This window comes from Phasianus colchicus, chromosome 3 (assembly GCF_987193195.1).
Source record: "Phasianus colchicus chromosome 3, bPhaCol1.hap1.1, whole genome shotgun sequence".
Taxonomy (NCBI): Eukaryota; Metazoa; Chordata; class Aves; order Galliformes; family Phasianidae; genus Phasianus; species Phasianus colchicus.
Window position 1 is genome coordinate 35027334 of NC_143438.1, and position 21451 is coordinate 35048784.

General features: G+C 40.1%; 1 protein-coding gene across 2 annotated transcripts; it reads right to left on the bottom strand.

The window, feature by feature from the left end:
* Window positions 1–3021: 3021 nt before the first annotated feature.
* SLC39A6 (solute carrier family 39 member 6) lies at window positions 3022–19046 on the bottom strand. Of its 2 annotated transcripts, none has more exons than XM_031589106.2 (10): window positions 18895–19046; window positions 17579–18313; window positions 16100–16280; window positions 15662–15831; window positions 14469–14681; window positions 13030–13099; window positions 11440–11817; window positions 7813–7893; window positions 5697–5887; window positions 3022–4986 (listed from the first exon to the last, which is right to left on the bottom strand). In XM_031589106.2, exons 2-10 carry the CDS (start codon window positions 18302–18304, stop codon window positions 4834–4836), a joined length of 2163 nt encoding a protein of 720 aa, XP_031444966.1. In that variant the 5' UTR covers window positions 18305–18313; window positions 18895–19046; the 3' UTR covers window positions 3022–4833. The 2 variants fall into 2 exon arrangements, with proteins under 2 accessions (XP_031444966.1, XP_089993386.1); XM_090137260.1 differs by lacking the exon at window positions 18895–19046 and adding an exon at window positions 18572–18817.
* Window positions 19047–21451: the final 2405 nt, after the last annotated feature.

A 21451-nucleotide genomic window follows, 5' to 3' on the forward strand; every position in this document is an offset into this window, starting at 1 on the left:
GCTCAAGCCCAGGTTGGATGGGGCCCTGGGCAGCTGAGCTGGTGGGGGCAGCCCTGCCCACAGTATGGGTGGGCTTTGAGGGCCCTTCCAAACCAAACCTCTGCAGGGTTCCAAGTAAACACAAAAAACAACACTTTGTTCAGTGGTTTATTCCATCAAGCACGCAGCAATACAATGGCAGCTATAACAGTTGTTTAAGTTTACCAAGACCACATTTCAAAGTAAGAACAATTGCATGAAAACATGGTTTCTGCTTCTATTTGTGGCAAACAGAACAAACTAGTTTTCCACAGAAGTTGTAATTACGCTTGACCCTGAATTCATGCAGCAGAAGAGCCACTTGGATTTAGACCTTGTAGCCTTGAATACTTTTAAAACAAATACAGTTCATTGTGCTCCTGCACAAGATCCCCCATGAATACAGAACAGCCACGCTGCTTGACCCACGCAGGCCAAGAACTCAGGCAAGGACTGGCATATGTGCAGTGGCACTCTTGCTGCAAGGACAGCACATGACGGATGCTACATACACACACAAGCCAAAACCTTCAGAAGAATGTGGCACAGTGAAAATCACTTAGAATCCACCCTTCCTTGCTCTGTTTGCCCAAGGCCAGCACAGGCACTACAGAAGGTGGATACAGCTGCATTCAACACTCAGCTCTGTACCGTAGTTAACAAGGACACACAAAAAAAGGTGCTCCCATTTATCAGACACAGCAGGCAGGCACATTACCACAAGCTCCTCAGAAATATCAATGCATAAAAATAAAAGGCAGCTTAGAGATTCTGCTCTATCCCTGTGTCAAAGCATGAGAACTTTCACTGCAAGTACCTTTAAGAAGTAGAACCTTTGCTTCTGCTAAAGGCTGACAATGAAAATGTGGGCCAGCTTTGTCACTTTACTGCTACAAACAGCACATTTCAGACCATCTTCGGTTTCCTCAAATAGTGCTTTGCAGTCACTGGTACCACCCCACCAGAGACAAATGTGCTGGAGCACCAAGCCAACCCAAGTGCTCACCACCAGCTCATCTCATCCTCCTTCCCACGCGTACTGCAGGCAGGTTCATTTTTCACGTTGGTTTATTAGTAACTTATTTTGATCCACAGATATTTTCATGTCAGTTTCTCTCATTGCAAGCCAGCCAACGACTCACAGGAAACACAGCCCGGAAGCTGTGGATTTATAGCTGTTTAGTCACCAATCTAAACATCTCATAGGGGACACTCAGCCATGTGCCTGCTTCCTATCTCCCATCTACCACATAGACAAGAGAAGTTCTTCTGACTTCAACAATTAAGGATGTAGGCCAACAGAAACCACAAAAATTCAAAGCAAACTGAGTCAGGAGCCACCCACATCTGAAATAGCTCACAACTAAGGAAGTGAGCATGTCCAATTTCTCTGATAGCTGAGGGTGCAGGGCAGAAGGCAAAAGACAACCATAGTGCCCAAATTCTACAGCACTCACCCAGGAGGTTCCAGTATTTATGCATGCAACAGAGCTCTGAGAAGCTCAGAGGGAAAGGCGAGAGAAGACTTGCTGAGTGTTCTGCCTGAGAACACATCTTGCTCATGAAAAGCAATGCAGGAGCCAGAACTGGAGCACATCAGCTCTGACAATAACTGGTGCCATTGCCCCAGGAAAGGCAAGACCTGCTTAGACAGGGCACAACCAAAGTCAGATACTGCAATTCTGCAATACTAAGAAGAGACTTCCAGAGGAAGAAGAGTGGCCATGTTCTAAGATCTGGATTGACTGGGACCACTCAGGTTCAAGGTCAGCAGAAAAGGCACCAACCGGTCAAGGCATGGAAGCTTCAGTTTTGATATGGGGGTGTGAAGGGATGGGAGTGTTCTTTTAGACGTGTTTGTTTATCCTAGCTTCGTAGGAGTCAAAGATGATGACATTCAAACACTTGAGGTAGCAAAGAAAAGAGAAAGATCAGCTGTGGGGCTGTAGGCACAGCTTTAGCTATGACAGTTTGGAAATCCTAACAGAGGTAAGGGCAAAACTGCCACAAGAATTTAGAATTGTTTGAAAGAAATTGGAGTTACTTTCTCTTCAGAGCAAGTTCAAATGAGCTAACAGTTTATAAGCAGGGAAGAAAGGAAAGCAACAGGTGGGATACGTGTAACCTTCCTAATTCAGTCTTGGGAATGCAAGAATAAGACTGCTGTGAGAACCAGCAAAGAGAGGAAGCAAAGAATGGCAGATCAAGGAGATGCTACAAAAAATGTAGCAGATGGCTGTTGTACCACAGTATGGTTTCTCTGCACCACAGACTGCAGGACTCCTGGCAGCCTTCTTGTGCTGTTTGCTCAGAGGTGAGCTTCTGAAGGAAGTACAGAGGGTTCATCAAAAGGCAGAAGTGTAGAATAAAGGAAAAAAAAGAAAAAAAAAAGGTAAAGCACTTGATGAAAGGAAAGGATGCACCTGTATTTTGTCAGTACTCTTGTTATAGATGAAATGAGCGCTCTAAGAGAGAAGCCTGTCCTTCTCTCCTAACAACTGCTCAGTTTCATAATGTGCAGATTTGTTGGAGTCAGAGAAGGCTCCAGCACACCTTAGTGCTCCCCTTAGGATGCATTATCCTTCCTTTGCCTCCTGACTTCAAAGGAAACAAGACAAATCCTGTTCCAAAGACACTGGCCAAATGCTGACTACAGGAAGATTTAAGAAACAAGTGTTTCCTTTGAGGCTGAGGTCCTCCCAGATCAGGCAATATGGAGAATGATAACAAGCTCTGTTCACTCTGCTTTCAAAAGGAAAAAGTTGCAAGGGAATCATCAGCACAGTTCTCCCAACTTCTAGATATGTAATCTCTTGCAGGATAGGAAAAGTGACTTTGATTTGCTCCTTTTTCTTCTGTTCCCAATTCAGATGTTGTAAATATTTTACTGAGCACACTAATTTTCCTTCTGTGATTTTCCACTATTATGGAGTGACTGATACCTGACCTTTTAAAAAAGAACAGAAATGAAGTTCAAGCCGTTGCTTATTTCAGAGTTGTTAAAAAAAAAAAAAAAAAAAGGTAAGTATTCACCACACAAGTCTGAAAAAAATCTGTTCTTATTTAATCCTTCAGTATGAGCTCTGGCACTGGCATCAAAACCTTAATAGAGCTATGCTGATTATTTTGGCTTGCTTGAGAAACATTGATAGAACAGTATTTCATCACTGTGGAAAGGAGTTTAAATAAATCTGCCCGGTTAACCTGAGTAAAGAATTGAAGAGAGGTATAAAAGAGGTAACAGCCCACTGCCTGCAGACATTGTTTCTCAACCAGTGAAAGAAAGAAAGAAGCAAACAACAAAAAACAAACCTTTCAATTCATTCCAAACACCCATTTTTGATGTGACAGTTTTGGCTTTCATTTTAATGACAGACCACCATATGCCAGAATGCTTTAACTTGTCAGACATGGGATCATCAAATACTTCCTCTTCGTTCAAGTTTTTTTTTTTACTCAGCTGAAGATTTAAAGAAGTGGTAAAGTTGAATCAGAGAAAAACTGTAATTGATTATTTCTGGTTTTAAGTAAGCGAGTTAAGATAGTGTATCTTATTATGTAAAAGCTGAGGCACACAATGTAATACTCACATTTCCTGCCAATTCTGCAACGTCATAAATGCAGATTTATTTATTTATTTATTTATTTATTTATTTACAATTGGCCTTTACATCTTTCCTTCCTACAGACACTTTCAGAGTGGTTGAGATATTAAGACCATAGATGGTAAGCTCAAACCAACACTCATGTATTTATGGGTTATTCTTCATATTCTGCTTCTTATACACGGTCAGAAAGCTTGCTCTTTGGATCTTCCAGCTTTAGCTGAAAGGATGTAAACCTGTGCTTGTAGAACGATTATCTTATGTTATTATGCAGAACTAGATGAATTCAACTCTGCCAGTCATCCCATTTCCCAAACCAAATCAAGAAGGCCGTTGTAGCAAAGGACTACTAACACTACTCCCCATGATATCAAAACCTGTGACATAACTTCACCATTTCAGGCAGTGTAGATGTGATAGAACACTACTTTAAAAGTCTCTTTAAAGGCATTCAAGTATACTACAGCTACAGTAACACTTTTACAATGTAATAGCCGTATTGTTGTTGCCAATTTGAGGAATCAGCGAAGAGTAACTCCTATCAGTGAGGAAGAAACAGGTGAAACATACTTGCCACAAACACTTCAATCAAACAATTTCACATGAAATCATTTGCAGTAGAAACCAACTGGATTAGGAAACAGAATCCACAAGGAGAAGAACCACCAAGAGGATGGAATGAGCTCATCTGCCACCCCCCGTAAACAAGGTGGACAAAAGCAGTTTCTACCAGTATAAATCCACACTACCCTACTGCATGTCTTTGTTGCTTTACACTGCTCACTGTGCTCTCTGTTCACTGGTTTTGATTGTGCCAGAATAAGAACCACTGACATTTTATTTGTTTATACCAACAAAAACATGAAGTAAAAAAAAGCCACTGTTGCATATATTTACATACAGTAAATAAATTCATGAAAACACCTTGGCCCCCACCACAGGTGACACTGCATTAATAGATTTGGCACTCACTATGACTTACTGAGTTTGTCTTGTCATGGTACCGTATGCAATATTACATTCCGAGTGAAAATCCTTACAGTTCTCATTGCTATAGGAGAGAAAGGGGTTGGAGAGTGAAAGACCCAAGGACAACAACAAAACACATCAATAGAAATACCAAGACTATACCAAGCGTACCCCTCTGTTATGGAATAATAAAAAAAACTACTACAGTTATAACTTAACACCAATCTCTACCCCGGCAAAATTACAGGTTTATGCTGAATACAATTTTATGTTCAAACACTGAGATGAGCAGCATTATCCCAAAACCCAAGAGAATTCCAGCATTCTGTAACAGGAAGTACCCCCAGCGGCTACATCCATGATCACTAGCATCATTGTGGAGCATTTCAGGCACCTAAACAAACAAGGAAGTGTTAAATATCTTCAAAATAAACAGTCATTTAGAACAGTTCTTCAATAATGTGGCACACAGTGGCTGAGTCTTACCCCTCAAGACTTTTCTGTTGGCTGCATTAATACTACTTCATGAATCAGGTGTCACTCAACAGGAGTAATATTATCTGTCTACTTTCATATAAGCTATTTACACACACAGAATCGGTAGTGGTCTAATTACTGTTTTCATGATAATTATGCTGACACCTTAATTATATTTGGAGTAAATGGCTGGCTTATTTACCAACTGATTTCATCAAGCCACACCAAGCATTTTATTCTTAAAACGACACTTAATCTTCCATGAACATCCATTAAGCACTTTGTACTTCTGTACAAACAAAATCTCTCCGTATCTCAGAATTATAATACAATCCTGGCTTCACCAAAAGAAGCACTAATGATTTGCTGCAAAATCCAAACCACGTTTGGTGGTGGAGAAAGCCAGCAAGACTACAAGTTGCACACCATCTGCTACACTCTACACCAACAGTCATCTAACTAAAAGCAATCCTGCACCTGGACATTTAACTGAGCACTTCTCAGTACCTTCAAGCACTAAAAAAAATGTTGAAGAGAGAGTAGAATAATTTATGACCAAAGTTTAATTGATACCAATTCTTACACTATGCTATGTGTAACACAGGATACGTAAACACAACCACTTACCATATCCACAAGAGCCACATACATGAATAAGCCAGCAGTAAGTGCAAATATCCACATGGAGACATTGTCTGCGTAATGACCAATAAGTATCCCAGTTGCCATTCCAAGGTAGGCCAACATTGCTGACAGGGCATTGTAAAGCACAGCTTGCTTGACAGTCATACCAGCTTTTAAAAGTACGGCAAAATCTCCTACAGCAGAAGAAAACAGAAGTTTACATCCCTTTCTTAAATTTAGGAAGTCTTCACTAATTTGTAAGTAACCCTTAAAAAGCCTTAATTTTGTTTAAAAGACTGATCAGTTACCAGCCAGAAAAATCTCCCATCATTCAGAGTAGAAATCTGTCCTAAGATCAGTGTAATGTATCTAAACAAAAGAGTAAAATAATGCAAGCTTATTATTTGGAAAAAAAAAAAAATTGGTTCTAATTTAAAAAAAAAGTAACTTCTCTTCAGTTAAATTAAAAGCAGTTTCCAAAGTGGAGTTGAGAAGTTTGTTACAAAAGCTTTTCCCACAAGATGATACAATTAACTGGTGTAACATTATGAACATTGCTTAGCATTAAGAAAAATACGATAATTTCTTCCCCAGTTAACATCTGCTAATCCAATTTGTTTCAGTATTCCTACAGCATTCCATGTTCTCCGCTAAACAAGGTATTCACTCTAAGTTTTCTGTGTTGGCCAAAATAGCAGGATTTAAATTTTAGAAAGATTTCTTGTCTGAAAGCAAATACAACACTTGAATCCAGAGCACTGGATGTGTAACAAACTTATTTTGTGTGCTTGTATTAATGACACTTTGTATGTGTAGTTAATACAAGTTATGTAATTCCTACAGAATTTATATTAACACGAATAAGATAATTTCTTCCCTGCCATAAAACCATGTATGTTCTCCAGAGAAAGTAATTTATTTCTACAACATGATTGTACAGACAGCCAGATGTATCATTTAATAAATGGTTTGATATATACATGCTGGTTTACAAGCTGCATTAAATGTAACTGAGCAGTCCACTTTCTAGAGGATTAAACAAGTTTAAGAAGTGTAAGCAAACTGTTTTTTCCTCATTCTGTACACCAGGTAAGACCACGGTGACTAAGAATTAACTATCAGTTACGTGTTCAAAATGCTTCAACAACTGAAAAGGAGATCATAGAATCACCAAGGTTGGAAAAGACCTCCAAGATCATCCAAGTCCAACCATCCACCTATCACCAAATCACCATTTCCTCACTAAACCACATCCCTCAGTACAACATCTAAATGTTTCTTAAACACCAGGATTGGTGACTCCACCACCTCCCTGTGCAGCCCTTGCGAGCATCTGACCGCTTTCTGAGAAGAAATTTTTCCTAACATCGAACCTGGATCTCCCCTGACACAACATGGGGCCATTCCCTCTTGTCCTATTGATACTAACACATGAGAGGTCAACCCCCACCTCGCCACAACCTCCTTTCAGAGAACTGTAGAGAGTGATAAGGTCTCCCCTGAGCTGCTTCTTCTCTAGAGCTCAACCAAAAGGTCAAGTTTTGCTCTCAGGAGCAGGGCATAACAGTAGACTTACGGGCATTCCTATAAGAAATTGCAGTCATGAATTTTGATCACTTAGACTTAAAAAAGAAAGCATTTTAAAATATTTTAAGTAGCTCTAATTCAAGTGAGGAACTACCTCAGTTCTTTGTCAGACTTAAAAGGAAAAGCAGCACATATTACACAGAAAGGATTTTGACTAATTGTAATCTTAATTTTAACAGCAAATGAGAATAAAACAAAACAGATGTGACGAAAGCAAATACTAACATGCACTCTCCTGCCATTCACTATCTGTACTATGAAGAATAAGAATTACAAACTATGCAGAACAATTTGTAAATAACTACAAGAGAATTAAACATGGTAGCAGAGATGTTTATGAACTGCATTAATATTCCTTTTAAAAATCTAAACATTATTTTAAATAAAAGTATCATTGAGTAGACAGTCTGATATGGCTGAAGTTGACATCAAAAAACTGTACTATAAAACAGAATGAAATAACCTACAATTCCCCATAGTGCCCCTGGGAGTACCTAGGTGGCTGCAGCATACTGAAATATTTGAGTCTTACCTAGCTCATGAGGTAATTCATGGCAAAACACAGCCACAGACGTGCTTAAACCACTTGATAAGCCTTCAGTAAAGGCTGCTCCTACAGAAAGACAGAAAAAAGACATTAGGTCATATTCAGTCATCAAGTGCTGACACATTGTTGTAACTGCTTATTAGGTTAGAACATACAATTATTCTCACTCAAACCTTCTTATGTTTCAGCAAGCATTTAGAAGTGTCACTGAAGTTTTTAAGATTGATGTATGTCACCCCAAAGCAACACTGTGCCCTCTAATCCCCTAAAACAAACCAAACTTCACTGACTTCTGAAATAAGCCTAGTACCATGCTGCAAAGAGGAGTACAGTCATTTGTAGCTGCTTGCACACAGGGGTCCAGGAGTAGGGCTGGCAGAGGGATGGCTACAACAGCTGTAAGAGCACAGGAAAGAAGCCCATCTCTCCACCAGTACTCCAGCAGCTTCCACCCAGGTAAAAAACTGTCACGCTTCTGGCAACAGTTGCCAGGAAAATGAGTTCTGCTCAGCCCCAAATATTTACCCAACACTTCAGATGGTCAGATTAGGGCCATCAAAACGGGAAGAAAGCTTTTCAGTGGCAGGCAATTCCCTCCCACGCAGGGTAGATGTCTGAGGCAGACCTGCCAACTAGAGCTATTGCATAAGGAAGTCCACTGCTTGCAGTCCTCCTCAACAATGGTATGGAGACTACCAAAGCTCAGTTGAGATCTGGCATAGAGATACTGCCTAAAACAGATAGCTCAAGGTGGGTGTGAATACCGCCCGCAGGCTTACAAGATGATCAGAAGCCTACAACATGTGCTCTAAAAGCTTGAGGAAGCTATGCATATTTAAATTCCACTTCTTTCACTAGAATAAACAGCAGCCTACAGCCACCTTCAGTGCAGACACAAAAGCAGGAGCCTAGCTTTTCAAAGCAGTGATAGAGAACGAGTCAGAGAGGCTGCAAATTACAACCAGGAGCTTCAGGCTAGACATAAATAAAACCTTCATTATTAAGAGAGAGGTGCAACAGCAGAAGAGGCTGGCCACAGAAGGGGAGAAACATCCATCCATGGAAGTTTCCAAGGTGTGGCTATGCACATCCATGACTTGCCCAACTGAGTGTTTCCAAGCACTGTGTTTCAAGCGACCTTCGAGGAGCATCCAATTTTATGGTTCTGTTTTCCAAGTTCAATTCAGTGAGCTGCAGTGTGCAAGACTAAAGCTATTTTGATTTAAGACCTCAACAAGAGTATTTCACACAGCACTCCAAAACACTTAGTCATAGCAGTCTACACAGTAATTAACACATAAGTGACAAGCTACTGCTACTTGACTAGCTAAAGAGGCTATTAGTGAAAACTATCAATCTTCTCCATGCATCAATCTGTTTTCTTCTAAATACTGCTTTATAGTTTCTGAGTCAGATTTTGAAAGAGACAGAATAGCTACAGTTATCTCTTAAGACAAGAGACCTCATCAGAATTAAATTGGGCTTCAGTTCCTGAAGAGAGTAGATAAGGAAAGCAGAAAGTAATTACCTTCTCCCATGCCTGCATCCTCAATAATCTAGGAGTTCCTCTACATTACTGCCTTTATACAATGTTTTCAGTCTTATCACTTATTAGAAGGAAGTAAAAATACAAGAGTCCAGCTAAGTCACAAAAAGGTAAATCTAATTTTGTGGCCACCAAGGCAAACCATACAAAACCTGACTGTGTTACCAAGTACCTAAGCAGCTGAGAAAGCTGTATACTGCACACATACATAACAACCAAAAGAGAAGCTTAAGAACATGAATATTTGTTTTTATTTTTCACTGACTATTAATATTTTAACACATTTTTAGCAAACTGAATACTACACTAATGAATCTGATTAATGGTATTCCCCCCTCAAGAAGTTGATTTAATAGTGTTATGGTATTTACAAATATATTTGACTCATCACTTCTCTCAAAAAATAGAAAAAAATATATAGGTAAGATTAGTATGGAAACAAACAGCATTCTGCATGTTAGTTGCTTATTTGAAGCTATACAGAAAAGTTCAAGTCACAGGGCATAATTTCATAAGGGTTAGTCCGTGGAAGTGTTACATGATGGAAAACAAAGTACTAAAATCTCATTGCTACATAATAATCACAAGAGATTTAAGGGAAAAAGTAACTGATGGAAGTTACCAAACCACAAATCGCATGAAATGAACAAACTTAGGTTTAGACAGAAAGCCCTTCACTTATCTTCACAGAAGATGTTTACATCTTCATATAAATAAGCAGAAATGTTATATAAGTAGTATGGACAAAACATCAAGTAGGTGGTTTTCAAACTCATCCAGAACTTAAAAAAAAAAAAAAAAAAATCATCTCCATTTTCATTAGTCTGAACACAGCAGAACTTTTAAAGGCTATTGCTCTCATTTGCTCAGTAAGCTTTTATAAGTTTTCTTTTCATAGTTTTCTTTTCATAACTCTTAAATCATAGTTCCTTTCTAAACCTCTCAAATGCTAAGAGATAATTGATTCTGCACGTAATTTGAATGCAAATCCTTCTTCTACCACACATTCAGAACTCATCTGCTAGAAAATTTACATTCCACGCTTCAACTTTCATAAAGAAATAAAAATAAAAGATTAAATCAGAAGGTCTCTTCTCACATTATTCTTTGAACTGACTGAACCTGAACAACTGCAAATACTGCTGTGAGAAAACAGTTACTATTGAGCTTCCTGCTCGAACAAGAATGGGCTTGTCTATGCAGTAAAATTTACAGTTGCTGCTGAACTGACTCTTCATTACTCTGTACAGGCTGGTAATGAATCCAATCCAATAGCTAAAACAAAACCACCACCACGCAGAATAGCATTAACTACTGAATTCAAGATCATGAAAGAATAGCATAAGAATTAAGGATGATTACTGATTTAACTTCACTTTCTATAATTTGGTTTTACCAACAAATTTTCCTTCTAGAAAGAAGGAGACTCCAAGATCTGAGCTCAAATCCAGGAAACCAAAACACGAACATTAATCTGTTCATTTGTCATACCAAAAAGGCCTTTTAGTTAAAGTTCTATCAAAAAAGACTAAAGACTATAACACATAAAGGGAAAGGAGTCTGAACAAAAAGGAAAGTGTTTTCATTTCACTTATAAAAACACTGTACCATCTTTAACATAATTAAACTTCATTGAAATTAAAAAAGACTAAGAGCAAGATTTTGAGTTGAGCAAGATCAGTATTCAAGAAAAATAAAATGCTTTTTAAACATTTTCTCAAAAATAGAGACTAAGCTTGTTTTGAATCTGTTCAGGACACTGAGTGCCTGAAGGAATGCACTTATTCTATACTTCTACAGTTAATAGAGACATTCTTGAAGCAGAAATCTGCATAAAAGCAGCATACATTGATGTTACTGATATCCTCTCCACGAGTTGTTCTTCTGACAGCTAGTAACCAGTGTCCTACTTACATGCTGCTAGAACATAAAAAGCACTACTAACTTCCACAGAAGACTTGTACAAGTATGAGGAAGAACTACCACAATATTGCAAAAAGACACATGGCAGCAACACCTGGCTACAATCACACCTGACAGAACTGCTTAGTCCAACCAACGCTTACCAATTGCTAGGCCATCACTGAAATTGTGCAGTCCATCTCCCATTATCACCATCCATGCTAGAGTTGCTATTCCAGCATCCTTCAGTTCTTCACGTGAGTAGCGCTGACTGTGACTGTGTGGATGATGGTTTTGATGATGATGATGATGAAGAATGTGATGGTAGTCATGGTGGTGATGACTCAGGTGATCTGTCTGTCCAAGAGTATCGTGTAAGTGAGAATGACATTTGTTCCTACAGCCTCTGGATACATATTCATTATCAGCCTCTTCTTGATGAGAATGAGCTATCATGACTTCTTCTTCTTCTTGCACAGCTGGCTGCTGAGAAATGAAGGGCGATGGATCTTGTGAGTCTGTCCCTAGATAGCCCTCAGACCCTGTTACAAAAACCCAGAGCATAATATTATTTTTAGAGTCATCCAGGAAGCAAAGCTAAAATGAGCAAGTTGAATAAGTGATAAAGAAAAAAAATTAGCAAGCCTGAAAGTTGAAGTTGATAACCCAGTGTGCTGTAGCAAATGCTTCCACAACCAATGTTTGTTTTAATCAGATTTGGGGGAAAATTTTTATGTCATAACAATAAAAATCTATTACTTTGTCTCCTAGCACTAAAGCAGTCCCATACATTGTGGCCACAAATGCCTCCTAAAAAGTCAAAGAAGAATAAAAAACAAGCTTTTCATCTAAGACACAGTACAATTTAAGTACAATAGCATAAGACACTATGTTCAAATTTCATAGCATGAAAGCTGTTAGTTCAATTGCCTCAGAACAAAGACGACTGAAATGCATATGACATTAACTCAACTTTGGGCTAAAGAGTAAGAACACAAGAGAACAAGATTACGTTATGCAAAGTTCTGGCAACCTCCCTGCATTTTGTACAGAAATAATTAATATACACAACTTGTTAAGCTTTAGCACCTGAAAATATACACACAAGAATATAAACACAATGTGAAGCGTCCTCATATGAACATTAACAGCACGCTAACATTGACTATTTTATCTGACAAACTCTCCAGTCTTGTTACATTCCTTGCCTGCAGTTCTTTTCCTGCACTGCTGAGATTTCTTTCTTTAGACAGAAAATTACCTCTTGAAAAAACTGGAAGCTGCTCTTAACTACAAGAGCCTACAAATATCTAGCGAGGTGTGGCTTTGTTTGCAACATGTTCTTCAGGACATCCAACCATTTGCAGATTAAGTATTTGAACACCTTGGATTATGGATTATCAACTTTGAGAATGAACATTCAAACCCCCCAAAAATTGGACTTAAATATGCACGGTCTGTTATTTAGACTTCTGTATCCAACATCTAGCAGTCTAATAGAAGTGCAGAAGTCATTAGATACGTCTATATATGCAACAGGCATAGCCAGTAGAGCTTCTCAGAATGACTTCAAAACACTCGTTTCTAAACTGAATCCACTACCTTCTTTAGAAAGGTTGGATAAGTTAGAAAGAGGTAGCGATTCAACCTACAGTAAGAATCAAATGAATAAACTGCCAGCAATCAGATACAGTGCTTTTTTAAGCTGTGCTGTTGCACAAGAACAACTGTGCAGTGATATTACTGAGACTTACGATCATCTGTATCTAACTTCTCTTCATTCGCTGAAAACTTCTTACTTTCTCCATCATCTTCATTTTTTTTCTTATTCCAAAAGAAAATACTGTAGTTATGAATATTTTACTTATTTTTCAGGATATACATGAGCAATATTATATTCACAACATTTATGCAGCCTGCACAAAAAGAGGACAACATGGAAGCCATATAAAGGAGGCAGAGGAGGAACATTAGAAATTCTTTTAAGTACAGTAAAAACACAAAAGTTTCCCAGGCTCCAGAGGAGTGAAAAAATGAACATGAAGTAAATACAACGTACTTCTGTGAAAGGACTAAATAGAAGGGTTCATTTGATAAGTAAAAACAGAAATATGCTGAACAAGAACTACTCTGCTAGATCTGTAACATCAGTATAATGCTTAATGCTGGCATACCGAAGAAAAGCCAAACAAAAATCTTTATTCATTGCTCACTAACGTCAGTATCACAAAAGTTTATGATCAATGGCTATCTAGAAAGCCTTGTGCCTTAGTCCAACAGGAAATCCATTCTCAGTGACTGACAGATAAGGATACAGAAAATACTAGCTTTGCTTGTAACTCTTCACACTGCTTCCTTGTGAATACATTTAACTAAAGATGGTGGAAGTGATCCTGTCACTCACAGTTAGTTTCACTTCCTCTAGTATCAACCACACCAACAGAATCAGCTGGGATCCAAGTAAAAGAACTTACAACTTCTGCACTGAATCTGCTCATCTAGCATTTACAACTCACTGAAATCAATTATTCTTTACACCTTCCACATAAAACACAGCATAGTAATGTGAAGGCTGTGTTGCACTGCCGTTTCAGGAGAGAGTAAAGAAACTTGCAAGATGGTATTTTCAAGCAGAATGCCATCTACAGATATCACCTTCTGTCACCTTCTACAGTGCAGTCAGATGCTGAGTTGCCTAAGGAATGACTGCTGCCCTTACCCATTTTGTGGAAGTGCTCCCTCAGCAGTAATGCAGTAACTGCACAAGGCCATCTTATTTCATCCAGTATGAGATTTAAATGAACAATTTTAAGAATTAGATAATCCTATAATTTCCTTGAGAAGTCAGAACGAAATCAATAATGAACAATAACTTCTCAAATTTCTAACTTAAAACAAAGCTGTGTGCTTATTAAACAATTCACACATACTACCTGTCTGGTTAAAGAGATAGTTCTGAGCTCTTCCCAAACATGACCACAAAAAAAAAAAAAAAAAAAAAAAGCAAGTAACCAAACCACCCACTGTCTAGTTTGAAAGCATCGATGTCGCCAAGAGAAATAGAACAGAGCACTAATCTAATCAGCAATTGCTACTATATCCAATAACAATATACACAATCCTTCTGTTTCTATGAAAGTGTACTCAGAAGTCATCATGCAACGCAACAAATTCAAATTAATCGTTTCTCTACCTTTTTCTTCTTGTCTTTAAACTGCTTTATTAAAGTGATCAAATGCTCCGCTAGAAACATAAAATACAAGCCTCCCAGTGCTGTAAGTCCCTTCCATGTAGAATCCAGGTAAGCACTCTCTTCTGTACTTTGAAAAACAAGATGCTTGAACAGAGGACCTTTGTTCTGTTCAAGCGGAGCCTTTTCGTGGTGATGGTGGTGGTTTCCATGAGACTAAAGGGAGAAGCAAGAGGGGAAATCATTATATTCAGAAGAATTGACAACAAAAGAAACATACAAAGCTCTCTGCACATTCTCTTCTTCAAATCTTGAAGTACAGATTTAGCACTTAGAATGGGATAAATGCTCGGGATACAACCTCAAACAATTACAAGGAAAATCTCTTGACAGAAACTACTGAGAACAGTCCTGGCTTTCATTCTCTCAGTGAAGTTACTTGCAGGTATAATGCACACATGCATGCACGTTCATACACACACATTTAGATTTTCAGGGACATCACATGGAAAGTTCAAGACTAACAGAAATGAACAGAAAGAACTCACAGCTCTGAAACCTGTTGTTTAGTACATCTTACCTGGAAGCTGGGTCTAGAAATGTGATTAAGAGCTTCATGAAATTTAGAAATGTTACAACCATATTCCAATTTTATTGTCTGTATTACCTATCAGTAAAGGAACATTTCAAAGCCTATCAAGTAATGTTTTTTTAGGACTTCAGAAATGTTCAATTCGGATAAAAAAATATAAATGGATAAGCAATCAACATATATGTCTTGACAACATGAAATAGTGGATTTTCTATTCCCCATTTAATGAGCACAGTGAACTACTTCTGCTGCCTATGAGGTTCATGAAACTGATGGAGGAAAAAGAGATGGTATTGCAATAAGTGACTAGAAAAACATTTATGCAAAATTCTTGTGGGCAACAAACTGTGAGCGATTTAGCAGCATGCATGACTGAGAAAACAGGATACAGCTTGAGAGAAAGGGGTGTGAAGTTTTACACTATAAGATTGACAGAAATAATACAAACAGCTCCAAACAGGAAGTTATTAGGAGAAAAAAAATATTTCTATTAAATAATCTATCTTACTAGCATATGTTAATTAATAAAACTACCACTAATACACACACCAGCTGTCAGTATGGCCCTCTTGAAATAACTAATGAAGCAGTAATTAATACTTACATGTGGAAGGAGATGTAAGAAGGCATCCCCGCTTAAAGTCCCCACAGCCAATGCCACAAGAAAACTTAGAAGAAATTTGAAAAACACACGATTCATCAAAGGTACCAGTATAACCCCCAATAAAGAAAGGAAACTGATGACTGAGATGGATATAAAGCCACCAATCCAAGCTGTTAAAAGAAGAAAGAAAATGTAAACAACTGCTACATGAGATGCTGTTTGCTTAACTTTTTTTTTTTTTTTTAAATCAAATACTCTTATCATCTGATTAGATATTAGCAAGCATTGGGCCATAAAGATTTATGCCCACATGTGATAAGAAGCCCTATAAGAAAATCATCAGCTTCTTTTCTTTCAGCTTTGAAATACATTTCTGAGATTTATAACATATACAGGTTTTGAGCAGGTTTCTATTCCTCATGAAAAAAAATAACTTACCTATTTGAAGAGAATAACCTTTTGGAGGAGCTTCAGCTTTTTCGCTACTCGCATGGACTATGCAGTATTTCCCATCAATCTGATTAATAAGAGCTGGGCAGAGATAGCTAAATTCTGTGGCAGACAACAATACTTCAGTGCTTATTCCATGGGACTGCATCAGCTTTGATGCACTGGAGCACTGTGGAAAGACATTTCTTAAAGTTAGCCAGAATCAAAATACCGTACCTTAGAATGACTGCATCTGCTTTCTTAATTGAAATCAGTAGCAACCCCACACGACCACAGCTACACGGACAGTAATTAAAAAGCAGTAACAAATCACTTCAGTAAGAACTACACCTTTATCCTCTCTTCTGGCCCAGAAGGCGAGCTGGGCAGCGCTGACAGACGATGCGTGATTATCACACATTCTCAGCACAAGGAGGACAGATGGTTTGTTTTGAGATTAGAAAAAAGCCTAACACTTCTGACTCTGTTTTAGAGGCTGGATAAGGAAGTAATACAAAAAGCTCTTAAGCTTTGTTTTATGTCACTACCGTGAAAAGAGCACTACCACCACACACTTCCTTCAGTAAAGAACTTTCCACTTCCTGACCTACAGGCTTCAGTACTCCCCTTGATTCCCTCAGCAGCACTTCTGCTCTGATTGTGCAGAATGCAGCAATTACTCACAGAGATAGCACCCACTAATCAAACGCTGCACATACCTGCTCTGAATTAACTAGAATAACCGCACGATTAATACTCCAGAGGGACGCTTGCTTTTTAAAGCTCTTAGTGGAGAAAGATCGTGTAACAGAACTGTCTACAACCAAATGATTGACTTCATCAGCACTCTTTTTCACTACCTTAAAGTAACAAGGCATCATTTTGCAGCAAACTTTTCTTCTTCAGTTATTTCCAAATCAAGGGCACATACTATTTATTTCCTGCCCACGTGCACAAAAGTACAAGCTCTACAGACACAGTCACATGTGCCCACAGTCTTTGGCTGCACTTACACAGCAAGAAATTCATTTCAGGAAAACAGTATTTGAGTATTCACTTAGTGGTGCCTTGGGTACTTGAAGTTCCCTTGCTGCTTTTGTATGAAGTAAAGGGAGTTTTCCTGCAGAGTATTGCTAACTTGTATATATTTGCCTAAATAGAGCTCTTCAATGTCACTGCACATTTTAGAGTCAGTAAATAAGTATATAAAAACAAATGTGTGTTTATATTTAATATAAACATGCATTTCCTTCTAAGAAAAGAGTATTACATAAATGAGATAGTGTTACGTATTTTCTGAGCTTGTGAGCATAACATTTTTTCAAGCCAAAGAGTTAAGATTCAAGAAAACCTACTGTTCTACATTTCTTCTATGAACACAGTTCTACTATAAAGCCTGGACCTAGTTAAACATTAAGTTCCTAGTAAGTAAGCCATAACAATGCTCCTAAGGGACCTAAGTTCCCAGAACACAACAAAGCATCTCACCTCTTGGGTGTTTGGGTTTTTAAGTTTGGAATACAGGTAACTTCCTTTTTCCAATTCCTTCAGAGAAACATGAGATTCATTTGACTTGATGTTTGCAAGCCAACTCGTACTGCTTCCATTTGTGATATTAATGGTGTTAGAGCCAGCCAGGCCTACGTGAGCAACAGACTTGCCTTCTGCAGGTTCCAAATTCTGCAGTTCAGAACTGCCGTCTGTGGGAGTAGTGTTGATTGACCCAGTGATTTCATTAACGGTGTTCTTACTGTGGACAAAGTTGTGCTGATGGTCTGCATTCTCTGCTTTATGAGGCTCCTTTGAATGATTGTTCCTGGGGTCTTTGTTAGCATCAGATTCGTGGTTTGGACAAACAGTTTTCTCAGAGTTTTTATTCAAGGAAACGTGGTTATGATGAAGATGATGATCATGGTCACGATCGTGGTTATGATCTATTTTAATTCTTTTCATTTTATCTATCCCTATGTTCTGGATCAGTTTTCTAAATCCTTCAATTGTCAGAGAGTTGTTTTCTCCATAACGATTAAAAAGTTCTTGAAGGTGATGCTTCTGTCTCAATCCTGCCAAGTCATCATTAATGCCAGCTGCCTTTTCTGGAAAAGTTCTCTCCAGTGTCTGCACAACAGTAGTCGTCTCCACTCCACGATGATAACTTTCACACAACAGTATGAAAAACGATACGAGGAACGTGACAGACACCGTGCTCTCCATTGCAGTGCCCTGTTAGGCATTAAATGAACAAAAACAACTATAAAAAAGCTTCTCAGTTTGCATAAAACCGATGTCTTAATCTGTAATATACTTCCAGAGCCAGCAAAAAAAAGCCTTGCCCAAGTTACCAAAGTACCCAGAGAAGATCCATACAGACTTCCCAGCACACAGTGCCCTCCCAGCCACGAAGCCTCACGCAGCGCAGGATGGAGCTGCGCAGCACAGCGACGTGCCCGGCCACAATCACTGCTCGGGGCGTAAGCTCACCTCAGCTTAGCTCGGCCTGAGGCAGCTTTCTAACACGACAGAAACGGATGACAGCATCCTCACGGCCGTGCCAATTGAGTTCATGATGCGGCCAAACCCTGCATTGTTAAATCCTCACCGCTCTCGGCCGGCCAACAAGGCAAGCACTTAGCATTCCCCGGCAGTTACTTTAGGCGCTTCGCACGCTACTATCGTACATCTCCTCCGGCCAGGCAGGCGGACCGCCGCCTCGCCACAACGTAGCCGGCGGTACCCCGCCCCGAGCCGTCGCCACGCGGTTGCCGGCCCCGCCCCGCCGCGAAGAAAAGCGAGCGCAAGCCTACCCGATCGCCGCCCGCAGCTTGGCCTCTGCAGGAGAAGGGAACCGGGGAGAAGGAGGACGCCGCGGCGCCGGCTGCTGTTAGTCGGCAGGCCGCCGCCGAGACCCGCAGCCGCGGCCGCCCCTCAGCCGACGCACACGCGGGTCAGCGGTCGCCCCGCCCCTTCCGGATGCGGCGGCCAATGGGGAAGCGGGGCGGTGTCACGCGGCGGCCAATGGGGAAGCGGGGCGGTGTCACGCGGCGGCGGGCGCCGAGGGCGGGAGGGGCTGGGGGACAGGTAGGGCCGGGCGTGGGCTACGGGCACGGCTGTGTGCCGAGGGGAGCCTTGGTTCTGAGAGTGTGACTGGGTGTGCAAGTGGTCGGGCTGCTCCTTGTGAGGTGCAGAATGCTCTAAAGGGAGTTAAAGTGAGCCAAGCGTGGTGAATCACGGAATTGCTTGGATTGGAAAGGAGTTTAAAGCCCCCTGCTGTGGGAAGGGCCACACACCAACCACCAGCTCAGGCTGCCCAGGGCCTTGAGGTGAGAAGAGGCTAGCAGTACTAACTCAAATTAATAGCCATTCCATGGAATCACAGAATCATTCACTGACCACGTCCCTCAGTGCCACATCCACATTCCTGAACGTCACCATGCAAGGTGACTCCACCATCTCCCTGGGCAGCCTGTGCCACTGCCTCACTGCTCTTCAGAGAAGAAATTCTTCCTAATATCTGATTGTACTTGCAGTGTAAGAAAACACACCAGATAGAACAGCATTCCTGAGATTCCTAGGAGTGGTCCCACGCAAGGACTCCCAGTCCTCAAAGAGGACTGGCACAGGGTATGGATGAGAAATTGGTTCGTGGAGTAGAAATTGACTGATGAGCAAAAGGCTTGGGTAAATGGAAAGCGGTGTCACTCTTTGGTGACATACACAAGGGTACTCCAGTGAACACTGGTTGAATCTGTCATTATAATTAACGATCTGGCAGAAGAAAACTGCTCTTCATGCACAAGTGAACAGAGAAAGTAAGAAAGGATGGAGGTCACTCAGGAAGGGTTTGAAACTTGCTGCAAGCTGATAGATGCCCTCTGTTTCTCAAATTCTGCTTTGCAATACCCCTCTTAAGTGACCGCAGCTCCAAAACATTTATATGCCCTGGCAGTAGGCTCTTGGTATTTCCCCTTTCTTCCTGTACCACTCCCAGAACTATATTTTCTGCCATTGCATCATTAATACTGCTGTAGCACTGGGTGCCATTCTGCTAATATATCCCAGCTGGATTTGAATCTGGCCTCCCCCATGTCACCAATTGCCAAGGCCTCTCAACTTTCTGGAGTGTGAAGGTAGTACCAAATGCAGTCCTAGAATACGAGGTTTTTTGTGTGTCTCTTGGCTGATTGCCAGCAGCTTGAACTTAACATCCAGTCCCTTCTCAGCCGTCTTTCTCCTTCTGTTTTCTGCTGCCACTGTCAGTGCCCCTGGCTTGCCAGATGATTCACATTACAGATCTCCATACCTAATACCTCCAAGCCTGGATGAATTAAACATGTTTGTTCAAAGGTTTGGCTGACTGGAGGGCAGAATGGAGCTATGGGTTGTGAACAGTTCCAGCAGCAGATCAGGCAATTTATTCCTTGTACTAGCTTTGAAGTATGGAGAAAATACTCTGTCCCTCAGCCTTACTCATTTTTTCCCCAGTGGGTGAGCAAGAAGATGCAAAATGCAGGAGGGGTGTATTTTTTATTATTAATGCAAATTCCCTTTGCATGAATACCATTGACCAGAAGCCTTTATGATACTGCAGTGACATAACATTTATGCCTAAGCTGCTAATGTTAGACATTTGTTTGTTATAATTTATTATTACTATTATTACTTCCAAATACAGATGCTGAATGGTGAGCCTGTTTTTCCAGCCTCTTGAATGTATCTGCTGTCTCCTGCTGTTTCATTGTGTCATATCTGCTGTCTCCTTTCACATCCTGTCAAGGTCATTTACAGATTTAAGCATCAGAGCTTAGGTCACAGGGAAATGGTCTTTGGTGCTAAAACGCTATCCTTTTCCTTCCTTATTTTAATTTGAGTAGTTAACTCAGGAAAGAAATAATAAAAAGGGGGTAGTAAAAACAGTCCTTTAAAAAAACCAAGCTTATTTGCAGTAAAACTTGAAGCCAAATCTCTTATGTCATACCTGAAATTATCTCTGTAAGTTTACCTCATGCCAAAATCAAAGCACCTGAGTTGTCTTTGTTCTTGCTGTTGTCCCAAGACTTACTCTCACATGTCCAGGAGCTCTGGACCACACCTAGCTATATAAATCATAGCGATGGCTACATAAAACAAGTGTCTTGGTGTCCCTTGTGGACTGTTCAGTGAATGTATAACACATTATAAGACGTTATTTAGAGAGACAACAGAGAGCAAATCAGGCAGCATCTCAACTGCTTCTGATCCATTGTGTGCCTGCAGCTCTAACGCCACCTGTGGCTCCAGGCCTCCAAGAGGGTGCAGCAGAGATGGGAAGGACCACCCTCAATGCCACTTTTGTTTGTTCTGTTTGGAGAGGCTTCCAGGAGG

What these genes read in the sequence shown, in the direction of transcription:
- SLC39A6 (XM_031589106.2), bottom strand. Translation starts at nt 18,304, where the DNA reads ATGGAGAGCACGGTGTCTGTCACGTTCCTCGTATCGTTTTTCATACTG. An exon ending in AAAACCCAAACACCCAAGAG is followed by an intron (nt 16,281 to 17,578) that starts GTGAGATGCTTT and finishes GTCTTTCCACAG; the next exon opens with TGCTCCAGTGCATCAAAGCT. An exon ending in ATGTGGCTCTTGTGGATATG is followed by an intron (nt 4,987 to 5,696) that starts GTAAGTGGTTGT and finishes TTGTTTGTTTAG; the next exon opens with GTGCCTGAAATGCTCCACAA.